Source organism: Dasypus novemcinctus, chromosome 3 (genome assembly GCF_030445035.2).
Source record: "Dasypus novemcinctus isolate mDasNov1 chromosome 3, mDasNov1.1.hap2, whole genome shotgun sequence".
NCBI lineage: Eukaryota > Metazoa > Chordata > Mammalia > Cingulata > Dasypodidae > Dasypus > Dasypus novemcinctus.
Window position 1 is genome coordinate 179252932 of NC_080675.1, and position 24714 is coordinate 179277645.

General features: G+C 36.8%; 1 protein-coding gene across 2 annotated transcripts in view; it reads right to left on the reverse strand.

Annotated features, from left to right (window-relative positions):
- Nucleotides 1-1403: 1403 nt before the first annotated feature.
- GABRG3 (gamma-aminobutyric acid type A receptor subunit gamma3) overlaps nucleotides 1404-24714 on the reverse strand; it is a 672352-nt gene continuing 649041 nt past the window's right edge. For both annotated transcript variants that reach the window (XM_058294809.2, XM_058294810.2), the window contains 4 exons: nucleotides 8409-8561; nucleotides 4426-4622; nucleotides 4061-4120; nucleotides 1404-3343 (listed from right to left, as the gene is read on the reverse strand). In XM_058294809.2, the coding sequence (XP_058150792.1) occupies nucleotides 3062-3343; nucleotides 4061-4120; nucleotides 4426-4622; nucleotides 8409-8561 (692 nt within the window). In that variant the 3' untranslated portion in view covers nucleotides 1404-3061. The remainder of the gene's footprint in view (nucleotides 3344-4060; nucleotides 4121-4425; nucleotides 4623-8408; nucleotides 8562-24714) is intronic.

Below are 24714 nucleotides of genomic sequence, written 5' to 3' on the forward strand. Positions count from 1 at the left end.
ACTAAGTTGCAGGGAAATGGAAAAACCTACAAGGTGTGTACGATTCAAATTTTCAGTTTTATTTTAAGGCATGTGCTGGTTAACTGGGGGTAACATTGGCTGAACCAAGTAAATTAAAGTAACATTGTCTGTCTCTGCCCTGAATCAGGGGAATCTCCATTTTGTCAGTGGTATTGGGACTTAGCAGAACTGAAACATTCTAGGCTCTGAAGAGATATTTGCCTCTAATTCCCTTAATATGGAATGTCTCTTTTCTTTCTCTCCCTCACCCAAGATGTTGCTTGAGAAAGCAGCAGTCACTTCGTAGGGTGCACAGTGGTCAAAATTTGGGATCCTTGTTAAAATGGGAGCCCTCGACTCTTGACTTTTTAGATTATGTCTGATATCGATGAGCACAGTAAGCACCATTGGAATGCTCATCACTCAGACAACTTCCCTGGAGCTGCTAAACTGTCACCAGAAGTGCTTCCCAGTTATACCTGCAAAGCAAACTGGGCCGGAGGTGCAGGGGGAGTGTCCCACGCACAGCCTTGGTAGGTCAGCTGCAGGTCCCTCAGGGCTCACGCCCCTCCTCCTTCCACCAAGGAGTGGGTGGCGAGCTCTGCACCTGCGGGAGGGCCTGCGTCTCCTCTCTGTGGTGACAGAGGCTCACCTCAGGATTCCAGAGTGATAGGAGGACTTGAGTTAGGAAAGCCTGGAAAGAAACAGGCATGGCGTGCTTTTAGGGGACTTTTACCTTCCTTTTAGTCCAACAGTGTAATGGGTAGATTGCCAAACGTGTAGGAGTCAATTTTATGTTTCATCCCTGATCCTTTGTTGGCCTCTCTTGTGGTAAATGTTCCCCCTTCATAGAAAAAGAACCCTGCAGAGCTGCGTGTGGACAGGGAGGACTGCTGTTGGGAAGAAGAGTTGTTGGAATCTGCCGGTTCCGCTTCCCTAGAGAACCCGGCTCCTATACGTCCTAGACGTATGTACCCCGCGCCTTGTCAGCAACATCCAAACACTGAGTGGCTTTGAAATGAGAGGCATCGGAAAAATCGTTTTTACGGTAAAATGGAACCACAGCTATGATAAAGGAATGTTTTTATGTTGTTTTCCTCACAAGAAGAATTTTACTAGGAAATTCAACTCTCTCCAGAACTTCCTTGAACATCTAACAGGTTGAATTCTTCATGTTGTTAGAAACAATAAACTCACGAAGCTGGACATTAGACTTGAAAGAGACAAACTTTGAACTGCCGTGTTGCGTGCTCTGGGTTCTGGCAAGCTCTGGGTTCCTGCGATCACAGGACCCGCACATGACCTCTGCTGAGGTTGGGAGGAGCTGTGGATGTAGTCAAAGAAAACTACTCTACCAGCTCGTGAAATTCACCAATAAGTCAGAACTTTCATTTCAGCCAATATTTTCAGCCTGCTCCTCCACAAATATTTATTTTATTTTTTATTTGGAATTATGAAATAGAAGTGATGGGCTAATGGTCTTTGTAGAAAATTAAAACTAAAACAGGAAGAAAAAAAATGGACTTGAATGTTTAACACTAAATTGACTTGGTCCTTGAATAACTGGGTTGATCATATAGTTAGTTTTTGCATTCACTTGATATGAACTATGTTTATAAGAATAAACAAACCTATATAATTTCAATTTTTCTGGCCTCCTCCACTTCTGTCTCTTTCTGTGCCTGGCATGCTTCCAGTAATGTGAAAATAGCACTTTTATATCGTTCTCTGCATAATGTTTTACTTATTTATGAATAATAGTATGCACAATAGATAATTAATTTTTTTATGTTTTCCAATCAAATTAATTAAAATTTCTGCGTGACCAATATGAGAAACACCAAGATTCTAGTACCAAAATTTTAGTTATTAGGAGTCCAAACCACTATTAACTAACTGGCAAACAGGGCCCTTTTTTATCCTATCAATGGTGGGATACTTCAAAAGAGTCTTATGAAGTACATACTGGTATCCAGTTATAACAAAGAACTAATATCAAGAAGCAAACTGGTTTTGCGTTATAAAAATATCAAAAGAGTAATAATTGTCAGGGATCCTTTTCTTTGGGATTTTGCTACGTATCCATATTTCAAAGTATAAAATAATTTTGTTCATCAAAATATATAATTGATGAAGGCCATTACCCATTTTTTGCATCTAAAATTGATTTAACTTGAAAATTAATATCCGCTAAGAATTTTTAAAATCCAATCTACATTTCTTTTCCACTCTGAATATGTTTCCAGGACAAAGGCTTGTGAATGCTGTGTATTTTTCTTTGCACGATGAAGATTATCTTTGAGCCCATAATTTCATAAACTAGACACAGACACTGGGGTTGAGCCCTGGTCAAACAAAACATAAAGTAGAATGTTGTTGAACTCAAGCTTAACTTGTCCAAGAACATAAAGTTCAAACACTGCTGACTTTCAGCAGTTTCAAATAAAGTAATAACCTTCTAATATTCAGAGATAATCAACATCTTTGACTTCAGCAAAATGCATCTTCCCCCTTTCCCAAGCCGAGAGTTTGATTGTTAGTTGAAGGAATGATAGCTAACTGCACTGGTGCAGAAGAGGCCACAGAAAGAAGAAATGGAGTCAAACTTACTGCAGTTCACACTTGAGCTCAGAGTGCCTGTGAGCGTGATTCATCTCGGCCAGTAGTGGTTCAGCACACATGGGCACTTGGGCTAAGGGCTGCGAGAGGAAAGGCGTATAAGAGGCAGGCGCCTGAGAGAGCTTCTCAGATGTTTCCTTACATGTTTTACAGATTTCTTGGCAAGGGTAATTGGCAACTGCTTCCACTATCCAAATACCATTCATAAACATCACCAAGCTACAGATGCACTGAATTAATTTGTGTATTTGTGAGTGTGTGCGTGTAAATGAAATACACAGTAAAAACATTTGCCATTTACTACCTGGGTTGCTCAAAGGTAACCTATAACTTGAGCTAAACTGAGCAGTGCCCTTCATTGCTACTTCAGATTGGTTGGTACAGGTTTGGGAATGAGGAAAGTGTGAACCAAGTGCTCTTAATTCATCGCGATAAGCAACATTTAGAGATACAGGTATCCAACCCAATAGACCAGGTTAAAGAGCAGGAATGATGTAGGGAAAAAGATGCGGGAATATGAGTCCAGCTCCAAGAGGTCTATGCGGATCCGCCCTTTTCTCCAAGATCCGGATTTACATTCTTCATAGCAGCAGAAAAAGCTCTGACAGTCCTTGCCATCCAGGCACTCATAGACACAGGAATCCTCAAATTCCTGCCAGTACACGGAATTGTTTAGTGTGAGCATCGCAGGTGGTGGTGGCCTCATGTCAAGGAGAGAGTAGTTCTGCAGGCAACAGGAACAAAAGACCAATAATCACAAAACTCAATAAAAACAGGAAGATGCATATATTAGACTGTTTATTAAAGATAAATGAGAGTGTCCATCCCCCAAATGTTGTTTTAATCTTTGCTAATCTGATGGGAGAAAATTTACATTGTTGTCTTTAAAACTTATGTATTTTTAAATGTGTATTAGCCTTTTCAAGTCCACATTCATATGCATTACGTTTTGCTGATTTGTAGTAAATACTTATACATTATATATTTATTCCTAAAATGTCAAACAGTACATATTTTGAAGTGTGGAGAGGAAAAAAGGGCATTTTTTTCTATTTATTTTATATTTGCTTATGCATCAATCATGAATATGTGATGCAATTGTTAAAATGACCCTGTGCAATATTTATGACAGGGAAAACTATTTATAATAAACTTTTCAGTTACGAAAACAGACTATAGAACAAAACATAGATCAGGACTTAGTTTTCCTAAAATAAATGCATGTACATTATTTAAATGATTAGAAAACAATCAGAAATATGTATACTATACAGTAATCCCTGGGCAGAACTATGATTAATTTCCTCCTCTATTTTTCAAAGCACTTGCATTTCTTATTGGTCTTCAGTACATGCATACATAAATGATAACATTGTTCAAATGCAATCTTAATTTAGTAGAAGTTTCTCAGAAATATTTGCACCTGAAATGCTATACATACAGAAGGGGTTTGTAGGCTTATTCGCTCAGGAATCCATTTTGAGGAATCTGGATGCAGCAACTACAAAAAAAAAAGTTAAAAAAAATTAAATGACTGTGAGCATCTCTACATCACAGCTCATCCACAGTGAAGAGCAATCTTTAAGGTGTGACTAAATGAATCCATGGCGCTAGTAGACGAGACTCAACAGAAACTTGAGGGGCATATTCATGTCTTCAGAAAATCTGTCCTGAGTTTAAAGTCTCATCGAATTAACTATTATATATAATGTTCTAGAAGATCCTTAGGAATAAAACTGCATTTTAAAAAAGCATAGGTATCTCAAACTTTCCTCCCACTATCTTCCCAGAAAGTCTGCAACTCACACATGTTTTCTTCTTTGTGGCGGTTGGTTTCCTACAACTGGAATAGTAGTTAAGCGTGGCATACTCCATCAGCGCAGCAAAGACGAACAGGAAGCACACTGTCACGAAGAGGTCCATGGCGGTGACGTAGGACACCCTTGGCAAGGACTTCCTTGCGATGGTGCTGAGTGTGGTCATGGTGAGCACCGTGGTGATACCTGCCCCGGGGACAGCCATCACATTATCCATGGAAGCCAGATGGAAGGGACATAGCCAAGGACCACCCCCGATCCCCCCATTGCAAGACAGCTGTGTCATTTTGCGTGATTCCTTCTGGACGTTGCCTGCTTAATTATGTCACCTTCAATTTTAATGTCTATACAATTTCATAAGCAACTTTTCAATGCAATTTCTTATCATAGTTTTCATAACATGAAGTTATCTGAATTACCTTGACATCCTGCCACATATTCAGTAATTCTCCTATTTGACATTTGTCTTTCAAATATTTTAATGAGGGTACAGGTTATAGTCCCCTGATACAGTCTACACTTTTCTGCAACGTGCAATCATACATTTCTCCTGCCTAGATACCCTTTTCTTTCTTACCTCTCCATCCATTCAATTTCTGAACTCCCACGCTGACCCAAGACTGACCCAAGCACTTTCTCCACAGCACTTTGTGCAGAGTTGGTGACATGCTCATCTGCACTATCAGTGGACCTTCTGTGAACCTGTTCTTTGCATTAGCTCAGTGAATTGCTTATGTCTTTGTTTTACTTCCCTCAATTACTTTGGAAGTTACACATTCTCTTTACATTTGTACGGGGTTTACTCTAGGAATCACAACATTCATAGGTAATTTATAAAAGTTCAAGTCATTCAAAATTTTAATCCCCCAACGTAAGGATTTCAAAAGACATTAATGTCATTTACCTTTGACCCTAATAATATACTATTGATTTGTGTATTTTATTTTTATTTTTCACTTTTTAACCCTACATTGTGATCTATTGTCGTGTTCTCTAGTTGATGTGAATTTACTTCCTCCATATATTTACTACATTCTTGGCTAGACTTTTATTTTTTTCATAGATTAAAAATGGGGTTTGGGTTTTACTTTATGATTTTTCTACCTTGATTGTGATTATTGCATGGTTATCTTGCTTTAATATTATTTCATCGCAGATTTTGTAATGTTAAGCAAAATTCCCACCTCCAGTCTTCTTTACTTATTCTTGAGAATGCTCATCTTGATCAAGATTTGTTTCCTAGTATTTCTGTAGAATAGCTGTTTTATATTCATGGGTGAGTTTGGCTTGTAATCTTCATTTCTTATACAGTCCTTGGCTGGTTTTGTAGGCATTTTATACTGTTCTCATATAATTTAATTCTTTTATTTGTTTTTATTTGTTTTTATTTATTTGAAAGACTTTGCTTAAAATATGCATGGATCTGTCTTTCAAAGTTGGCTAGAATTTAACTGAAAACCCATATGGGACTAATATATTTTATGGAAAGATTTCAATCTACTTATGTAATTTCATTAATTATTATAGCATTATTTATGTTTTGTATTTCTTCTTACATTAGATTTAATAAATACTATATGTCTAAGTGTCCAATTTTATTGTCAAAAAGCTACAATTATGTTCCTTTTTTTTTTCAATACTGTTGGCCTTTTTTCTTGGTCAATCGTATCAGAAGCTTGTCTATTTCTTCACAAAGAACTACTTTCATTTTATTACATGCGTTGCAAATAAGACAACAGAATGAAGAAAGTAGGAGATAGTTATAAAGTTAGGACCAGATTAATGAAATGCAAACAAAGTCAAACAACATTTGAACACCTAGTTAATTAAGTCTAACAGGTAATGAGATTACATTGATCTTGCGTGACGGCTCAGAAGGGTCAGTGATGATTGTCTATTTGATGCAGAATTGCAGGGAAAGTGCCTTAGAAAATATTATATTGGATAACAGGAGAATTTTGAAAGAAAAGAAAGTTGGCAGGAAGGATGATTTATAGAGAATGGAGTCTCTTTAAGCCTTTGTGTGGGGGGGTTCTTCTCTGGAATGATGTTAGCATACCTATGTTCTAAGGATATTGTGAGAATTAAATGAAAACAGTTGAGTATATGTGTGCATGCAACTTGACTATCCAATTGGTAATGTCAGCTGTGAAATGGAAGGAATCCAACCAGCTACTTTTGGGTAAATGAGCACCAATTTTTCCCATGCTTCCACTCTAACAGAAATATCCTTATTTTTATTTGAGTTAGCAAAAAATAAATTTAATGCTTGGTTTCTATTTTATGAGTAGTCTTCATTACAATGCTTCTATATGCTTGGTTGGCAGACGTATTACTGAAAATATTTAAATAACTTTTAAAATACAAACTAGTGCTAATTTGCAAATTGTTATAATATGGATTAAAATTTTCATGAGTGCATGTTTCTCTTATGGAGGTTATAAAGGCAGCAACTAGCAGTACTTTATTTGTCATGTTCTTGGGATAAAAATATAATCTGTTAATGAGTCTTCTCTGAAAACCTTTGGAATAGAATTAAAATATGATATTAACATAGCAAATATGCCTTCACGCAAGGAATCCTGAACTAAAGGCAATACCATATTTTTGCAATGAAAGCTTTCCATATGAGAGGGATTTTCATGTTAAGTTTTTAGATGTACATTTGCAAATGTTAATATTCATTTCTGATTACATACATAATCATGCAGTTTTTCATGTCAGTTATTAAATTAATAGTTTTATTTTTTTGACTAAATTTTGGAAAACATATTTTGGAACCCTTCATTTTGTCTTAACTAAAGTCAACTCTTTAGTTATTTAACAAAGTATTCCAAGGAATGCCATCTTCATTTCTATTCAGTTTTTAGATAAGGAAGATTTTGTATTTGCATTTGATAGTGAAACAAGAAAATGCATCCCAATATATGAAATATTTATCTGTACAACATGAGGACAGGTTTTATTTTAAGCCTTTCTAAAGATATATATTAGAGATCTTTACAATGTAACTATATATTATATTATATTGTTTTGAAACTGATTTTTAAAAGTCTTGTTCGCAAAGACACCCAACATTTTAATTGTGTGTTTATAACTCCAAGAATAATTATTAAATATGTTAACTTTGCCTGCTAATTTAGTAATTATATTGTCTTCTTTAAACATACAAATGAGTATAACTTGAGGCCATTGCAGGTTACATTATCTCACTCAAACAGTACTTTGTTGTTAAACACTCAAACAATAAAAAGAAAACACAGAGAAAGAACAGGGTAGTATAACAGACTTTGTAAGGATATGAAATCAACTAGCTCCTCAAAACTTGAAGAAAAATATTTTGGGGATGTTCCTCTTTATTCAGTGTTACATATTTCTTGTCTTCACAAATCAAAATATTAAAAGTTAAGCATAATTTCTATCATAAAGAAAAACTGATATATAACATGTTGCACAATTCTAAAACCACTGAAATGTAGTGTTTTATTAAGAAGCATTCTGGGTCCAGAGGAAAATTCATGAGAAGACTTTGAGGATAGCTGAAAAGAATGATCACTTTCTTATTTGCTGGTAAATTGCTATATAAAAGCAGAGCTTCTTTTATAGAAAGCATTTTACTGATACTGTGCCTTCATCTTCAGAGATGTGTGTCTCGTACTGCTTCCTCACATTGACACTGTGAGACTTGTGAGCATGGCTGGATCTGGAACTTGCCTAAATGAGTGTGATCACATCAGTCCTGGAGCATAGTAACCGATGATGTAATTCTGAGCTCCTAACCATATCTTAGTTTAAGTGGCATATGTGTAATCCACTGTTCCAGAAAGAACAAGCTAACTATTACCTAAAAATATTCTAAGTATCATTCAAGTAACCCTCAAATTAGATCAATAATGTTTGAATTAAATATTTTTCATTGAAGATTATAGTTAAAATTGCACAAAATCATGGGAGAGTTATTTAGAAACTCACCTAATGCTGTTCTCGCTGGTGTAGCATCTTTTTTGATCCAAAATGACACCCAGGATAAAACCACAGTGAGTATACAGGGGATGTATGTCTGAATAGTGAAGTATCCCATTCTTCTACTCAATTCAAAATATATAGTCATGACAACATAATCACCTGCAATAAAATATTTCCAAAATTGAGACAGTTTCCTTAGGTAAAAAAATATATATATAATAATTTAGGGAAATGATTTCAATTTATTTTGTTAAACTAGTAAGTTGGATAAAATGATACAACTACAACAATGCTCAATCAGGAAAAGTATAAAAATGCTGGCATTCTTAAATTTAATTTTTGTGGTATCCATGGTTGTGTGAAGCATTTTAGTGATCAGTGCAAAAGATACAACAACAAACGTAGCCACTGGTAGAGGAGACGGACAGACACATGTATTGCAGGGAAGGTCTTGACCTCATGATGAATCCTTTTTGCTCAAGGGCATCTGTAGGTTGCATGTTAAAATCGAGGGTAACTGGTAACTCACCTCTCAGCAGATTCAGTGTCATATTAAAGGATTCTTGTTCAATGGTAACAGAGCTGTTAACCTACATGGACTCTACACCATACAAAAAGAATTGTAGATATTTATATATGCCCTTAATTTGCTTACAATTTCACTATAACTTCTTTTCTTCGAGGTGTAGGCAGATAGGACATGTGAGGTAAAAGTATCTTTACAATGCACTGTGTTCCATTTTGAAATGTGCGTGTATGTGTATATATGGCTTTGTTACACGAATTTGGCTCTTAAGACCATGGTGAGGCTAGGAAGTCCAAACTCTGTAAGGCAGGCCACACAGTAGAAACTTCACTTTGAGTTCTTCAGGGGAAGCTGACTGGCTGGAAATTCCAGCAAGAGCCAATACTGAAACCTGCCAAAATGCTTCTGACCTCTGCAACCTCAATTCTGGCTTTTATGACTTCCAACTGATTGGATGAGGAGATACCCACATTGTTGAGGGTAATATCCTTTCTTGATTGTAGTTGCAATCATCTGAATGTGGATGGAATCAACTGATTAAAGGTAAAAATCCCATCTGTGAAAAAAACCCATAATAACAAGTATGAAGGCCAGTGCTTGACCTAACAATTGGATATCATAATGTAGCCAAGTCGACACATAGAATTAACAATCACTGGGGAATCATATTTGTATTTCCATTTATAAAAAGAGTTGAGAGCCACTAATATTCTCCTTATCATTTGCATTTCATGAATGTTGTGCACTGAAATAAAAAATGCTTTTTTTTGATACGTGCAGGCATCACGTATGTTAAAAAAGAAGTAAGAAGTATGTGGTTGTTTGTTGAAGTCACTTTTAACTTCAGGACCCAATCATATTGAATCATGAAAGTAATGGATAGGGTTGAGAACAAGTAAGCCTTGGGAAAATTAAAATATCCTAATTCCGTAAAGAAAAGCATTTAGTTAATATGATTGTCTGCAAATGAGAGGAACTTTAAGAATAAGTAATTTATACAGGTCAGTAAGCTGAATAATTTTAAAAGTATAATTCAATATTTTAAATATAAATGGAATTTTATTTTGTACATTGCACATGCCTTCCAATATAGCCAGTGTGGTTTCATACATTTAATTGTATTCTTAACTTGCAGACTCTTCCTTTTAGAATCAAATTTTTAATAGACATGATCCAACAGTCTTCTCTTACTTTAGGGTCATGGATGCAACAGAATATGAAATTTTAGCATGGACTTCTGGTTTCATCTATGAAACTAAAGAGCTTAGAAGTTAGTTCTCCTCTTTCTACAACGAGAATGAACTGGATATTCTGAAAACCAGTAACTTTCTGGACTCAGCAGAGAGATGAGGTCACAGGGAAAATGGCCACCCCCAAACCTGGAGAGTCAAGTGCATCCAGAGATAAACAGCCCTTGAGATTAGCTTACCTGAATAAAAGCCATTGGACACCATAAGCCAGTAGGAACACTTACGTAGCAGTTTGACAAATTGCTGGAGACTGAGTGTGAAGTAGCATGAATATGAGAACTCCTGAGGGCTGCAGATTTAGGCAGGACTTTAAGACATTTGCAGACTTTTCCTCCATGAACCTCACCGTGTTCTCACGCAGAGGATCTGAGGATGCTCCCCAAAAGCCCCTGGCAGGGGTAGGGTGAAAAGGGCCATTGTGGTACCCCCATAGTCACGTCCATCTAACAAGGGCCAAAGGCCCAGAGGGAGGACCTTCACCAGAGGGCAATTCTACAACTTAGTCCAGCTGGGAAAAGGGAAATCTACCCAATGCCAGGTTGCTTCCGCCTTCCTGTCTCTTGTAAGGGATAAAAATTCAAAGTTAACAAGGGAGGGTGATTCCAGGAAATGGACTAGAAAAACAGCCAGAGAAAAAATGGAATAATATAAGCTATGTAATTGAAACCAGATAAGGCTTAAAAAGAGGGGGAAGGGAAGAGAAAAAATACAACAGAGAAGAGATGCAAAGGTTATAGCTAATAATCCAACATTGTTGATAATTACTTTAAAGGTGAGTGGACTGATGATTCCAGTTAAAAGACAAAGATTGTCAAATTGAATGAAAAATCAAGACCCAACAAAAGGAACACATGCTAACATTAATAAAAACAAAGCTGGAGTAGCAATATTGACTTCAGAAAAAATCAGATTTTTGAATGAGGAAGATTATCTGGGACAAGAAAGACATTACATAATGAAAAAGGTGTCAAATCTCCAGGAAGACTTTATAGTTTTTAAAATGTATGGACTTGAGAACAGAGCTTCGGAATCCCCTCAGGGATTCTGTCACTATCAAAAGCTGGTGAGAAAGTGGAGCAAAAGGAAATTTGTTCATTGCTGCTGGAATTACAAAATGGTACAGTTGCTCCTGTGAAAGATGTTTTGTAGTTTCTTATAAAGGTAAACTTAATATTATGATACAAGCCAGTAAGCATGCTCTAGTTATTTATCCAATGGACCTGAAAACTTATCTCCACACAAAAACCTGTAACAACTTTATTCATAATCAATAAAAACTAGAAATGACTGAGATGTCATTCAAAAAGTGAATGTATAAACAAACTGTGGTATCTCCATACTGTGACATATTTCTCTATGACCAAAAGGAATGAGTTATTAATCCATGTAGCAACCTGTAAGGATCTTCAATGAATACTATAAAGGGAAAAAAGCCAGTCTGAGAAGACTACGCACTGTATGATTCTACTTAGATGACATTCTGGAAAAGGCAAAACAGTAGAGATGGAAAGAGATCAATAATTGTTAGGTTGACTCATGAAACAGGACACTTTCGGAGGCTGTGAAATTATTCTATAGAGTGTTGGATTCATGACACTTTCCAAATGTGAAAACTCATAGAACTTTACAGTAAAAAAAGTGACCTTAACATATGTAAATTTCTAAGAAATCAACTAGGAACATGGTGATCCCAAGATGGAATGCAAGCCATTGATTGATTTAAGTCTACACCAAAGTGAACTGAAAACCTCTATTCACACACAAATGTACAGGTAAACGTTTATAACTTTACTCATAAATATCAATATCTTGAAACAACCAAAATGTCCTTCAACAAGTGAATGTATAAACAAACTGTGATATATCCATCTAGTGAAATACTATTTGGCAATTAAAATGCACCACAAGTAAGATATGGGCTATAGTTAGTAGTGATTTTTTTTTTTTAAAAGATTTATTTATTATTTATTTAATTTCTCCCCCTCCCCTGGTTGTCTGTTCTTGGTGTCTATTTGTTGCGTCTTGTTTCTTTGTCTGCTTTTGTTTCTTTGTCCGCTTCTGTTGTCGTCAGCGGCACAGGAAGTGTGGGCGGCGCCATTCCTGGGCAGGCTGCTCTTTCTTTTCACGCTGGGCGGCTTTCCTCACGGGCGCACTCCTTGCGCGTGGGGCTCCCCCACGCGGGGCCCCGCGTGGCACGGCACTCCTTGCGCGCATCAGCACTGCGCATGGCCAGCTCCACACGGGTCGAGGAGGCCCGGGGTTTGAACCGCGGACCTCCCATATGGTAGACGGACGCCCTCACCACTGGGCCAAAGTCCGTTTCCCAGTAGTGATATTTTGACAATGCTCTTTCATACTTTGTAACAAATATTTCACAGCAATGCAAATTGGTGGTGGGAGATGTATGGGAGCCCTATATGACGTTACACATGTTTGTTTTGTAAAGTCACAACTTCTCCCAAACTCTTATTCTTTATGTATGGTCAGTATGAATGATATACTCAATCAAATCTTTTTAAAATGAGAAAAGTAATGAGCTATTAATTCAGATAACAACATGGATGCATCAAATATATTTTGATAAGTGAAGAAGACAGACATAAAAGACTATGTAATATATAATTATGAATCCACTTAAATTGCATTCTTAAAAGGAGAAATCCATAGAGATGAAAAGTAGACCAGTGGTTGGGGAAAAGGGGACAGTTTAAATGCAAAGGGACTGCACAATGGGGATTTCAGGGTGATGGAACTATACTGTATGGTACTGGGTGGATGATACAAGATTCTATGCGTTAATGAAAACCCATAGAATATTGTTCTGTAAACCTGCCACTTCTCTAATAAAGAAAAAACAAAACACAGGACTTTTACCTACACTCCAAACAATAACTTTCATCATATGAAAACTGTACAGGTTTATTAAGATACAATTCACATATATAAACAATGTAAAAAAGTTAAAAAAATCAAGCAATATAAGAGATCCCAGCATCTTATGCAGATTGTAACAAATGAATCAACTGTATTACAAGTATATGACACAACCTCATAGAAAGGGATAAGGAAAATGCTAACCTAAGTAACTTTGGAAACCATGTTGGTACTGGATAATGTTAAGCCAAATACAAAAAGAATTATGCATTAACACTATAGTTGTTAAATTTGTTTCTCCCAGGGATACAGCTTGGCAATTCTAAAACGATCTTATGAATCTACCAGCATTGACAAACAGTAAATGGAGAAGGTAATGAGAACCAGTTTCCCACTGACAGAAACATATATAGCAAGTATGAAAAAGCTACAATGCACCCTGTGGTGCTGAATTAGAATCAGCGCTATGAGTATGAATTCATGTGTATTTTAACATATAACAAGACAGGTGAATATAGATATGTGCATATACATGGGTTTGTACATAATCGTATATTTTCTAGCTCAGTTTGCTGAGAGAGACTAGAAACAGTGAAACTCCAGGAGCAATGGAAATTCCCAGTGTTTTAATCCTTAATTGCTGTTATTCCATATAAAAGTGAAGGGCTCCCTAAACAAATGGCTGATTCTAGGGCTGGGGCAGGAAAATACAAGACTAGCCTGGAGCAGTTTGTTGTGCCAGAAAGTAAGGAAGTAATTTTTAAAAAAGGATAGGGGTATGTCAAAGGGGTACAATCACCAACTGGAAAGAGTCCAAACTCTTTCCAGGACAAAGCTGAAATTTGTGCAACAAAAGAAATAATGTGCATTAGATTATATCCAAAAGAATAAAATGAATATCCATGAGTGCATACTAATATAAATAAATTATTAAATATATAAATGGTTAAGGGGCAAATACCATTATAGAAAATTTTCAAATAATAAATTAAGAAAGAATGAGAAAAATAGAAAATTAATATTTGAATATCACAGTAGTCATTGCTGCAGGCAAGATCTGTGGGTAAATGGTAAAATAAAAAGTGGAAATTTTTAAGGAGAATTAGGATATTCACTTAGTCCTTGAACTATCTTTAAAAATATTTATTAATTACCATGATAATTTTAACATGCCCACAAAATGTTGACCTCTGGGTGTAATTCCTCTCCAAGTAAATGTAGTCTACATTTTTTTTTTTTTTAATTTTTTTATTTTTTATTGACTTTGTAATAATATTACATTAAAAATATATATGTGAGGTCCCATTCAACCCCACCCCCCCACCCCCCCTCTCCCCCCCCCCCCAACAACACTCGTTCCCATCATCATGACACATCCATTGGATTTGGTAAGTACATCTTTGGGCACCTCTGCACCTCATATACATTGGTTCACATCATGGCCCATACTCTCCTCTATTCCATCATGTAGGCCCTGTGAGGATTTACAATGTCCGGTGATTACCTCTGAAGCACCATCCAGGGCAGCTCCATGTCCCGAAGACGCCTCCACCTCTCATCACTTCCTGCCTTTCCCCATACCCTTTGTCCATTATGTCCACTTTTCCCAATCCAATGCCACCTCTTCTATGTGGACACTGGATTGGTTGTGTCCATTGCACCTTTATGTCAAGAGGAGGCTCAGATTCCACCTGGATGCTGGATGCAATCCTCCCATTTTCAGTTGTAATCACTCTAGGCTCCATGGTGTGGTGGTTGTCCTTCTTCACCTCCATCTTAGCTGAGTGTGGTAAGTCCAATAAATCAGATTGTAGGTGCTGGAGTCTGTTGAGGCTCAGGATCTGGCTATCACATTGTCAGTCCAGAGATTCAAATCCCCTAAATATATCTTAAACCCCAACATTAACTGCACCTCCAGCACATTAGCATGAAAGTCTTATGAAGGGAGATCCCATCTGAGTCCAGATTCATCACACATAAACACCATTTCCAAAGAGGGGCCATCTGCCCTGGTAGTTAACCCCATCGGCCATTGTAGTCTACATTTAGTGACTCAATTCTAACAAGGAGAAAATTGAGAAGGAAAGTTGTAACTTTACAATGGAGAAATTTTCATATACTACCTTAACCAAGTAATCACGATTAACTTTGCCAGTAATAAGTAATGTTTATGCATGCCCGAATATGATGTGGTAAGAAATGTCTAATATGAGAAAAGATCAGAAAACTCCAAGTTGCGAACATTCCACAAATATTTCACTAGAAATGCTCAAAAGTGTCAAGGTCATGAGATACAAGGAAAGAATGGCAATTTGTCACAGACTTGGGAGATTAAGGGGCCATTAAAATTGTACTGGATCCTGGAACTGAGTTGAAAAACTGATAAAGTTTCAATCAAGTTAATTGAATTGTTAATGGTGTCATGGCCATGTTAATTTCTCTGTTTTGATAAATATGCATGATTATGTAAGGTGATAACATTAAGGGGAGGTGGACAAAGACAGACAAAAATATTCGGTGTTACCTTTACAATTCTTCGGTAACTCTAAAGTTATTTCATTAAAAAAGTTAAAAAACAGTGAAAATATCTTCTCAAAATGAAGGCAAAATAGAGTTTTTCAGACATAAAAAGGTGAAAAGAATTCATCACCAGGAGACTCACACTGTGAGAAATATAAGAGGACCTTCAGGTAGAAAAAGAAGAGCTGAGAATAAGGATCTATATGGATCTGCAAGGGAAGGGAAAGCCCTGGGCATGGTAGCTACATGGAAAACATAGAGAATTATTTTCACATTACTAAATTCTCTTTAATCAAAAATAATAACAGTGTACTGTGAGGAAGATAACATTTATAAAAATAACATGCATTACAACAGCACAATGTTCATAAGTGGAGAAATGGAAGTATACTGTTTCAAGGTTCTTATACTATACATAAAGAATAAAATATCACCTCATGTGCTGCTATAAGGCATAAAGCAAATGAGTAAAATTAGAAACAAGAGTTATAATTAATAAACCAACAAATGATATAAAATAGAATCGTGAAATATAATCAATAAAGAAGGAAGAAGAAAAAGTGTAAAAAAAGAATAGATTGGACAAATACAAAATAATAGAAAGATGATAGATCTAAAGCCAAACATGTTCCTAATTACATTAAATTTAAATGTTGTAGATACTCCAATTACAGGGGTTTGTCAGTTTGAATAAATAAGCAAGGTCAATTAGAACAATGGAGAGAAATAGACTGAAAAGAAAAACTGAACCTACGGGGTCTGTAGGACCATAACAAAATGTATAGTATACACCTCCCTGGATTCCAGTAAGAAAACGAGAAAGAGGGCATAGCTAGAAAAGTTATACAAGTTATAAAGGCTGAAAACTCCCCTGAGCTGGCAAAAGCCAAAATGTACAGATTCAAGAAACTTGAAAAAAAAAAAAAAAACTGAAGAAATCCACACCAAGACACTTCAGACTCTTAACCTCTGAAAATTGACAACGAAGACAAATCTTGAAAGCAGTAAGATATGGCACCTTACTTATGGGAAATAAACGATGGATTTCTTGTCGGAAACCATAAAAGCCAGAAAGAAAGTGACACAAGATTTTTAAGTGCCAAAGGAAACAACTGTCAACCCAGAGTCATATATCCAGCAAAGATGTCATTCAGGAATGAAGAGAAAATCAAGAAATATTCAAAGAAATTAAAAAAAGGGCATTTGTTGCCAGAAGACCTAGTTCCCCAAAGATGTTTAAAGTATTTCTCTAAACAGAAAAAAATAATAATAAAAGAAGGAAACTTGTATCATCAGGTAGAAAGAAAGAATCTGCTAAGAAACATAAAAGGTAAATAAAATAGACTTTCCTTTTCTTCTTGAGTTTTATAAATTACGTTTGAGGATAGTTGAAGCTGAACTTATAACACCATGTGATATCATTTGAAATAATAGTAAAAATGTATTTAAGACAATTATATTATAAACATGAGAGAGTAAAGGGACATAAGGGAAGGAAAGGTTTCTATATTTCACTTGAACTAATCACACCAATGTAGCGCCACTACTAAACAAATATCTATACAAAGAGAGGCACTCAAATATTCTATGGATAACAATATGGAATTTAAAAAAATTATATTCATGTAATCCACAAAATATTTATAAAAGAAGAAACCAGAAATAAAAAAGAACACAATAAAAAAACTGGGTATTAACTCTAATATATCAATAATTAAATGTAAATGTTCTAAATATCAAGATTTTCAAAGTATATTAAAAATGACACAAGAATATGTTGTCTATAAGAAACTCACTTTAAATATAACAATACAGGCAAGAGAAAAGTAAAAAGAATGGAAAATATATATCATGCAGACATCAAAATAAAGCAAGAGTAGCTATCCTAAAATCAGTATACTTCAGGGCAAACAATATAATTAGTGACAGAGAAGGCAATTATAAAATGATGAGTCAATCCACTAAGAAGTCATAGCAATCCAAAAATTGTATGCACCAAACACAAAGCTGCACAATATATGAAGGAAAAACTGCTGAATGTTAAAAGAGAAACAGGCAAATCCACTGTTAGAGATGGAAAGTTCAACATTTCTCTCTAAACAACAGAACAATTAGACAGAAAATCAGCAAGGATATAATATAATTCAACAAGGCCATCATCGGGCAGGATCTAATTGAAATTTAGAGAACACTCCACCTTACAACAGCAAATATACACTATTTTTTATTGTCCATGGAACATATATTGAGATCATATCCTGGGTCACAAAACAAACCTCATAACCTTTACAAGAATATAATCCAAACTGAGTGTTGTTTTTCCAACAAATATGGAATCAAATTAGAAGTAAACAGAAAGGTAACAGAAAAATCTCTAACAATTGGAAAAACGAACTACGCAAAACTAAAAGCTCATGGATTATAGAGGAAGTTTCAAGTGAAATCAACAGTAAACTGATCTGAATGAAAATACAAGAAAAGAATTACACACCGTGATCAAATGGAGTGAATTACAGGAATGCACATCTATTTTGATATTCAAAATCAATCATTGTAATCCGCCCTGTCAACAGCCTTAATAGGATAAATCACATGATCATAATAATTAATGCAAAAGACCATTTGACAAAAGTTAATTCCAGTTGATGATTAAAAACTCTCAGAAAAATAAGGAGGGGGGAATTTCCTGAACTTGACCAAATTGGCCATGGGTTGCAGCGGTGCTCAGAGATGTACTCACCAAGTGCAATGAACGTCTCATGACGATGGAGGAGGTTGTTGTTATGGGGGGAGGAGTGGGGTGAGGGGGGTGGGGGTGGGGTATATGGGGACCTCATATTTTTTGAATGTAACATTAAAAAAATAAAGACAAAAAAAAGAGTATATATAAAAAATGTGGTTCAAACATTATATGTACAGTGAGAGACTAAAAGTCTTCTACCTAAGATCAGGAACAAGGCCAGGATTTCCACTCTTACCCCTCTGATTAAGGAACATTCTTCAAGTTCTTGTCAGTGTAATAAGACAAGGAAAGGAAATAAAAGGCAAGTACATTGGAAAGAAAGAAATAAACTTGTCTCTATTAGCAAATTAATTATTGTCTGAGTAGAAAATTTCAAGGAATATATGCAATTCTTCTAGAACTAATAAAATCCAGCAAGGTCAGAAGTTGCAAGAGAAACATACAAAAATGAATTATATTTCTTAAAACAAGCAATAAATTGGGACACAGAAATTAAGCCTGGACTACCATTAACAACCACTAAGAAATACCTAAGTGTATAGCTAACAAATATTTATAGGACTTGTATGCTGGAAATGACAAAATGCTGACGAAAGAAATCAAAGAAGATCTCAGAAAATTGAGAGACATATACTGTGTTCATGAATTGGAAGGAAAGATGCCAATTTTCACCAAATTCATATACAAGTTAATGCAATTCCTGGGAAATTTTCAAAAATATATTTTATAGATATAGACAATATTTTTCTAATATTTATATGAAAAGTCAAAGGAACTAGACTAGCTAAACAAATTTTTAAAAGAACAAAGAGGAAGGAATCACTTTATCCAACTCTAAGACTACATTATTCAAGACTGAATAGTAATGATGAAGGGATAGACACATCGGTGAATGGAACAGATTTGATAACTCAGAAATAGACCCACACAGATAGGGCCTTAGTATTTTTGAGAAAAGTACCAAAACGATTCTATGGAGGAAAGTTAGCCTTGTCAAAAAATGTTCCTGAAGCAATTGGACAACCATTAGCCTTAGCCTCACACCTGACACAAAATTCAAAATAACAGACTTAAATATAAAACTATAAAGACTTATTTTATGGAAAAACTTGGAATCCAGGGTTAGGTAAAGAGTTACTAAATTTGACACCAAACTCCCAAATCTTTAAAGGAAAAACTGATAAACTGGATTTTGTGGACATTAAAAATGTTTGTTCTGTGAAAGACTCTGCTAAGAGAATGAAAAGGTACAGAGCTACAAAGCTGGAGAAAATGTTTGCAAATCACATACCTGACAAAAGTTTGAAAAATGAAAATGTATGTTCATACAAAAACTTGTGCATGTACGTTTATAATAGCTTTATCTGTAATAGCTAAAAACTGGCAGAAAACTCTAACTTGAAGATGCAATATGCCATACCATGGAATATTTCTTGGTAATAAAGATCAAATTATTGATACTTTCTACAACTTGGATAAATCATCAGAGAATTAAACTGAATGAAAAGAAAAAGCCATTCCGCCCAAAATTCATTTGTAATCAATCTTGAAATAACAAAATTATGGAAATGAAGTACAGATCTTTGGTTTCCAAGGTTAAGGAAGGTATGAGGAGGGGGAGTAAGTATGTGCAGCTATAAAAGGGAGCGTGATGGATCCTTGTCGTGATAGACTGCTCTGTGCCTTGACTATCACTGGCAATACCCTCATAATGTAGACATGACCACTGAGGACGATTGGGTAAACAGCCCATGGGATCCCTGTGTATTATGTCTTAAAACTGCATTTGAATCTACAATTATGTCAAAACAAAAAGGCATAATTTAAAAGGCCCTTTGGATCAGTGGTATTAAAATGTAAATTAGAAAAGTATTACTAACTGAATGAAAATTATATTAAATGTAAATGTTGAATGAAAATGAACCTCGTGAAAAATTATCAAAAATCGCAATTCACAGTCAGTGCCAGATTAGATTAGCTTCATTTACCTAAATCATCTGATATTATGTTACAAGTCATACAGTCGCCCCATCTTGACCTTAGCTTTATTTTATTTTATTTTATTTTATTTTATTTTATTTTTATTTTTATTTTTTCCTCTGGGCCTTATTTTAAAGTACTCTGTTGACCGTGATTTGGAAAAGAGTCCTAGGCTGCCTCACCCTGTTACTTAACCCTGTAGATCAAAATCCTTTAAAGTCAATGTTAGAGGTTTGCAATAATTAACAAGCGGCAGCTCAGTTTCCCCTGATATGCACTGGGGAAAGGCTCACCTCATCCCCCATAAGCCTACGTGTCTAAGGGCACGGCGCTTCCCCACAGGTTGGAAACCACATAGAGACGGGAGTAAAGGGAAATGGAAACCTACCTGCATATTCGAAGGAGATAAAATTTCTACAGATCAAAGAAACATCTGCTTATGCAGCATTCCAAGAAACCATAACTCCCCAACCCACTATCTTCTAGTCACTATCAGGGAAAATGTTCCACCCCTAGGGCTTCCTATTGGCCCCTGCCCCTCACTCGGACCCTCAACCCCTCCCACCAACTATCATTCCCCCGCCTAGGAAAGTTCTGTATAAATTTAAGTCCCCCCCTTCCAGGACTGGGCTGAAGTCTCTCTTCAGACCCCTACCATGCTGGGGGGCGGGGGGGTGCTGAAGTCTGTTCTTCAGACCCCCTCTGTTAGATAAGCTTCCCAATAAATTCTTTTTCTGTCCATGGTCATATCAATCTCTGTGTCTCAGTAAGCGACGTTTTTCTCCAACAGTCAATGTCTTAGAATGCTTCAACATGGTATACAAACCTCCTGGGTGAGAAAGCAAGTGCCATAGTTGAAAAGCTATTTTTTCACTATAACATCCTATACACCTATACATACTAATCTCCTATGTTTAGTGATGCCAATATAGCATATCAGAGATAATTAAAATGAAAACACCTAGTTTCCCACACGTCCCGTTCATTCAAAGATGCCTTCCCACCAAAATCAACCAAATGAGACAGAACTATGACTCAGCTCTAAATGCTTGTAGAATTTCGAAGATAAGGAAAGCTGGGCTGCGATGGTTCCTAAGCAGATTTTCCTTTGTATAAAATCTGTTCAGATCTTAGCTCCCAGGGCTGTGGATTTTTCACAGCTCACGGAATCTCTTCATCTTCACTGTTAGAGGTGAGCTGCCAGTGAAGAGGCTGAATTTAAATAGATGGTGAAGACTGAACCTCTTGTGGGATAGAATTCACTGCATCTGTGATGAGAGTTTAAAATGCCTTAGTGGTAAGTGGGTTTGAAAATCTGAGAAGGAGCCTCAAGGTCTAACCTAATGATGATTCCATAACCACATTCAAGGGAGTCCAGGAAGATTTGTGCTGCCTGCCTTAGAAAAGTGCATCTGTTTTAGACACAGCTTCACTCTGACTTCTGTGCTCTTTAGAGACAAATTTGCTAATCGGTTGCTAATACCTCTTTTGACATTTAGAAACATGCATTGGCAGTTCTTGCTCAGAAAGCCTCCCCAGGCAAGATCTAAGGTCATCTTTATCTTTTTTCCCTCCTATATAAGGTTCAGATAGCAAAATGGATGATGCCTACACATTACAAAAATAATAGAACTTTGGAGATGTTTTTAATGCATGTAATCAGACTGTGACACTAAACTGTGGATCCTAAAGTAAAAATAAACAGGATCAGGAAGTAGACTGGGTACATTTTCATGACTTCCAATTAATAGATGGCACCTAACAGGGAAGATGTCTCTAGGAAGGGTAGGATTTGGAGTGTAGGAACTTACCGAGCTCTTAGATCAGTACCTGTTTATGTTGTGCCTGTCGCCCTCCAGTCCGTCCTTGCCCCACCTGCCCCATCTGTAACTCGTGGGGCTGACCTCTGTAGCTGTTTTCCCAGCCAGGGTGTGACTAACAGGAGTCACTGGTGGGCGAGATGGCTACCAGGGGGCGGGTGGAGAAACCGTGCACTCACCACCTGCTTTGCCTCGGGCTGTGTATTAGCAGAAGCCTACCACTCCTGTGGCTTCCACAGGACTACTCTGCATCCAGAGACATCCCCTCCCCTGGATGGTAGAAGAGGGACTTCTGTCCTTGTCATCTCTGGGTTGTCTCACTGACTTGTTGGTCCTCTCTGTCCTTCAATCACTGGTCTGATCACTCTTCTCCATTCTATTCCCCCCTGCTCCTTTCCTGATTACCCTCTGACCAGCTCCAGCCAGCCAAGATGTGAGGCACGTTCCCTTATGAAGAATATGCTTGCTTCTCTTTTCATTTGGCTGTCTGTGCCTCCTTGTTCCAGACACCCAGTCCACTCCCAGGGGCAGGGATGCAATGTGCTCCTTCCTGCCACAGGAAGTTTCCTCAAACCTCCTGGCTGCCCAGGACCACCCTTGGCCTAAGTGAGCTACTCCACTTCCTCCAGGTGTTACTTCCACAGACACATTCCTGACCTCTGGGTGAGGTTAGGTCCCCTGTTGGAATCTGCTTCCAGAGACCTGTGTCTGTGTGTTCTCCTGCATCATCAGAGGTGTGCGTTTGTACTTATTTGTATGATCATGTGATTATTGTCCCTCTTTCCCATGAGACTATAAACTGCGCACTAGCTTGTGCTAAACTCTGTGTGAGCCTGGACTTCTTTCCTTGTTCCATCTCCAGTGCCTGGCAAGAGACATTGCTTATTGGAGATGATTACTCAACATGGCAGCGAATTAATGGGTGAAAAATCAGATTGCTGCTTTATAGCAAGCCAGACAGATGAGTAGGTTATGCCAGACACCGCTCAGGTAGGCCTGCTGTGGAATGCAGTGTGCCTCTGCTTTCTCATCCTTTTGGCCACATTCTCAGGGCCCACCAACTTTCTCATGAATCTTGTAGGCGCAAACACAGTGGTGGTGTTCTATCAGAGTTACCCATATATTTACTCTTCCCATGATCAAATCTCTTATTTTGTAGAGAGGCAGTGGAGCTCAACAGTATTTAGGAGCACAGCCACAGGAAATGTGTTGCCTGGATTTTGGTAAGGAGCACCATCTCTTTGTGCTTCATTGCCCTCATCTGTGAAATGAGAATAATAAGCACATATATTTTAGTTTTCTAGTCTGCTTAAGCAAATACCATTACGTGGGTTGAGTTAAACAATGGAAATTTATTTGCTCATGATTTAAGGCTGGGAAGAAGTCCAAATCAAAGCATCATCAAGGTGATACTTTCTTCCCAAAGACTGTGGAGCCCTGGGTCTGATTACCAGTATCATTGATCCTTTGCTTGTCACATGGCAAGGCACATCATGGCATCTACTGGTCTCTCCCTTCTCTTCCAGCTTCCACTGATATAGCATCTTGCTTCCTGTGGCACATTCTCTCTCTCTGAATTTCACTCTCTTTATAAAGAACTCTTATTATAGGATTAAGACCCATCCTGATCAAGGTGGGACATACTTTAACTGAAGTAGCCTCATCAAAAGGTCCTATTTATAATGGGTTCAGAGTCCCAGGAATGAATTAACTTTAAGAACATGGTTTTCTGGGGCACATACGGCTCCAAACCACTACAACATCAATATCTCAATTGGTCGCCTTGAGGATTAAATGGGATAATAAATTAAAAGCTCTTAGAATAGGGCCTAGCCTATGAAGCTATCAGCAAATGCTGATTTTGTGGACACTGTAGTCTTTGGTGTTTTTCAGAATGAGGGCAGAGTGAAATGTATAATTTGTATTGAATTTCTTCAGTAGAAGGGTTACATGTTTAATTGATGTTTATGCTCACTGCTTATCAAATACTCTCAGAGCCTTACTGCTTCTGACTTGGAAATGAATCTTTCCATTAAAATAATAGCTTTATATCAAAAGGGAATTAGTTCTTGAGGAACAAATACAAACCTAATTCTCAGATTGGAGCTGAACATTAAAAAAAAAAAAATTGAGTATGCCTGTCACCAATGACTGGGTTGTTTATAGTCAGTAATTTGTCTCTAGATTTATAGCCACTTTTTCATTGTTTCAATAATGGAAAAATTGAACTGAAAGTGGGTGTTAGGATGCTAATCTCCCCCATGGACTACATCTTGTTTACTAGACTCCTGGGGAATTTTCTATCTGAGATGAATTGGTGCTTAGAATGGGAACAAGTAAACAATTCATCTTATCAGGGTTTTCAATATTCTAGAATTTATCTTACATGTTTATATCAAATCAAATGCTAAAAATACTAAGAATTGTTGCAATGTACAATAATGAATAGGATTGGAAAATACATATTCTAAGCCATGTGTGTTTAGTTATCATGGGATGATGGAAGCAAAGTGCTTTACTGCATTATAATCAACCAGGTTTGTTTGACAAGAACATCCCAATGAGCATATATTTTCCCTAATTTATTGTAAAGGCTAGA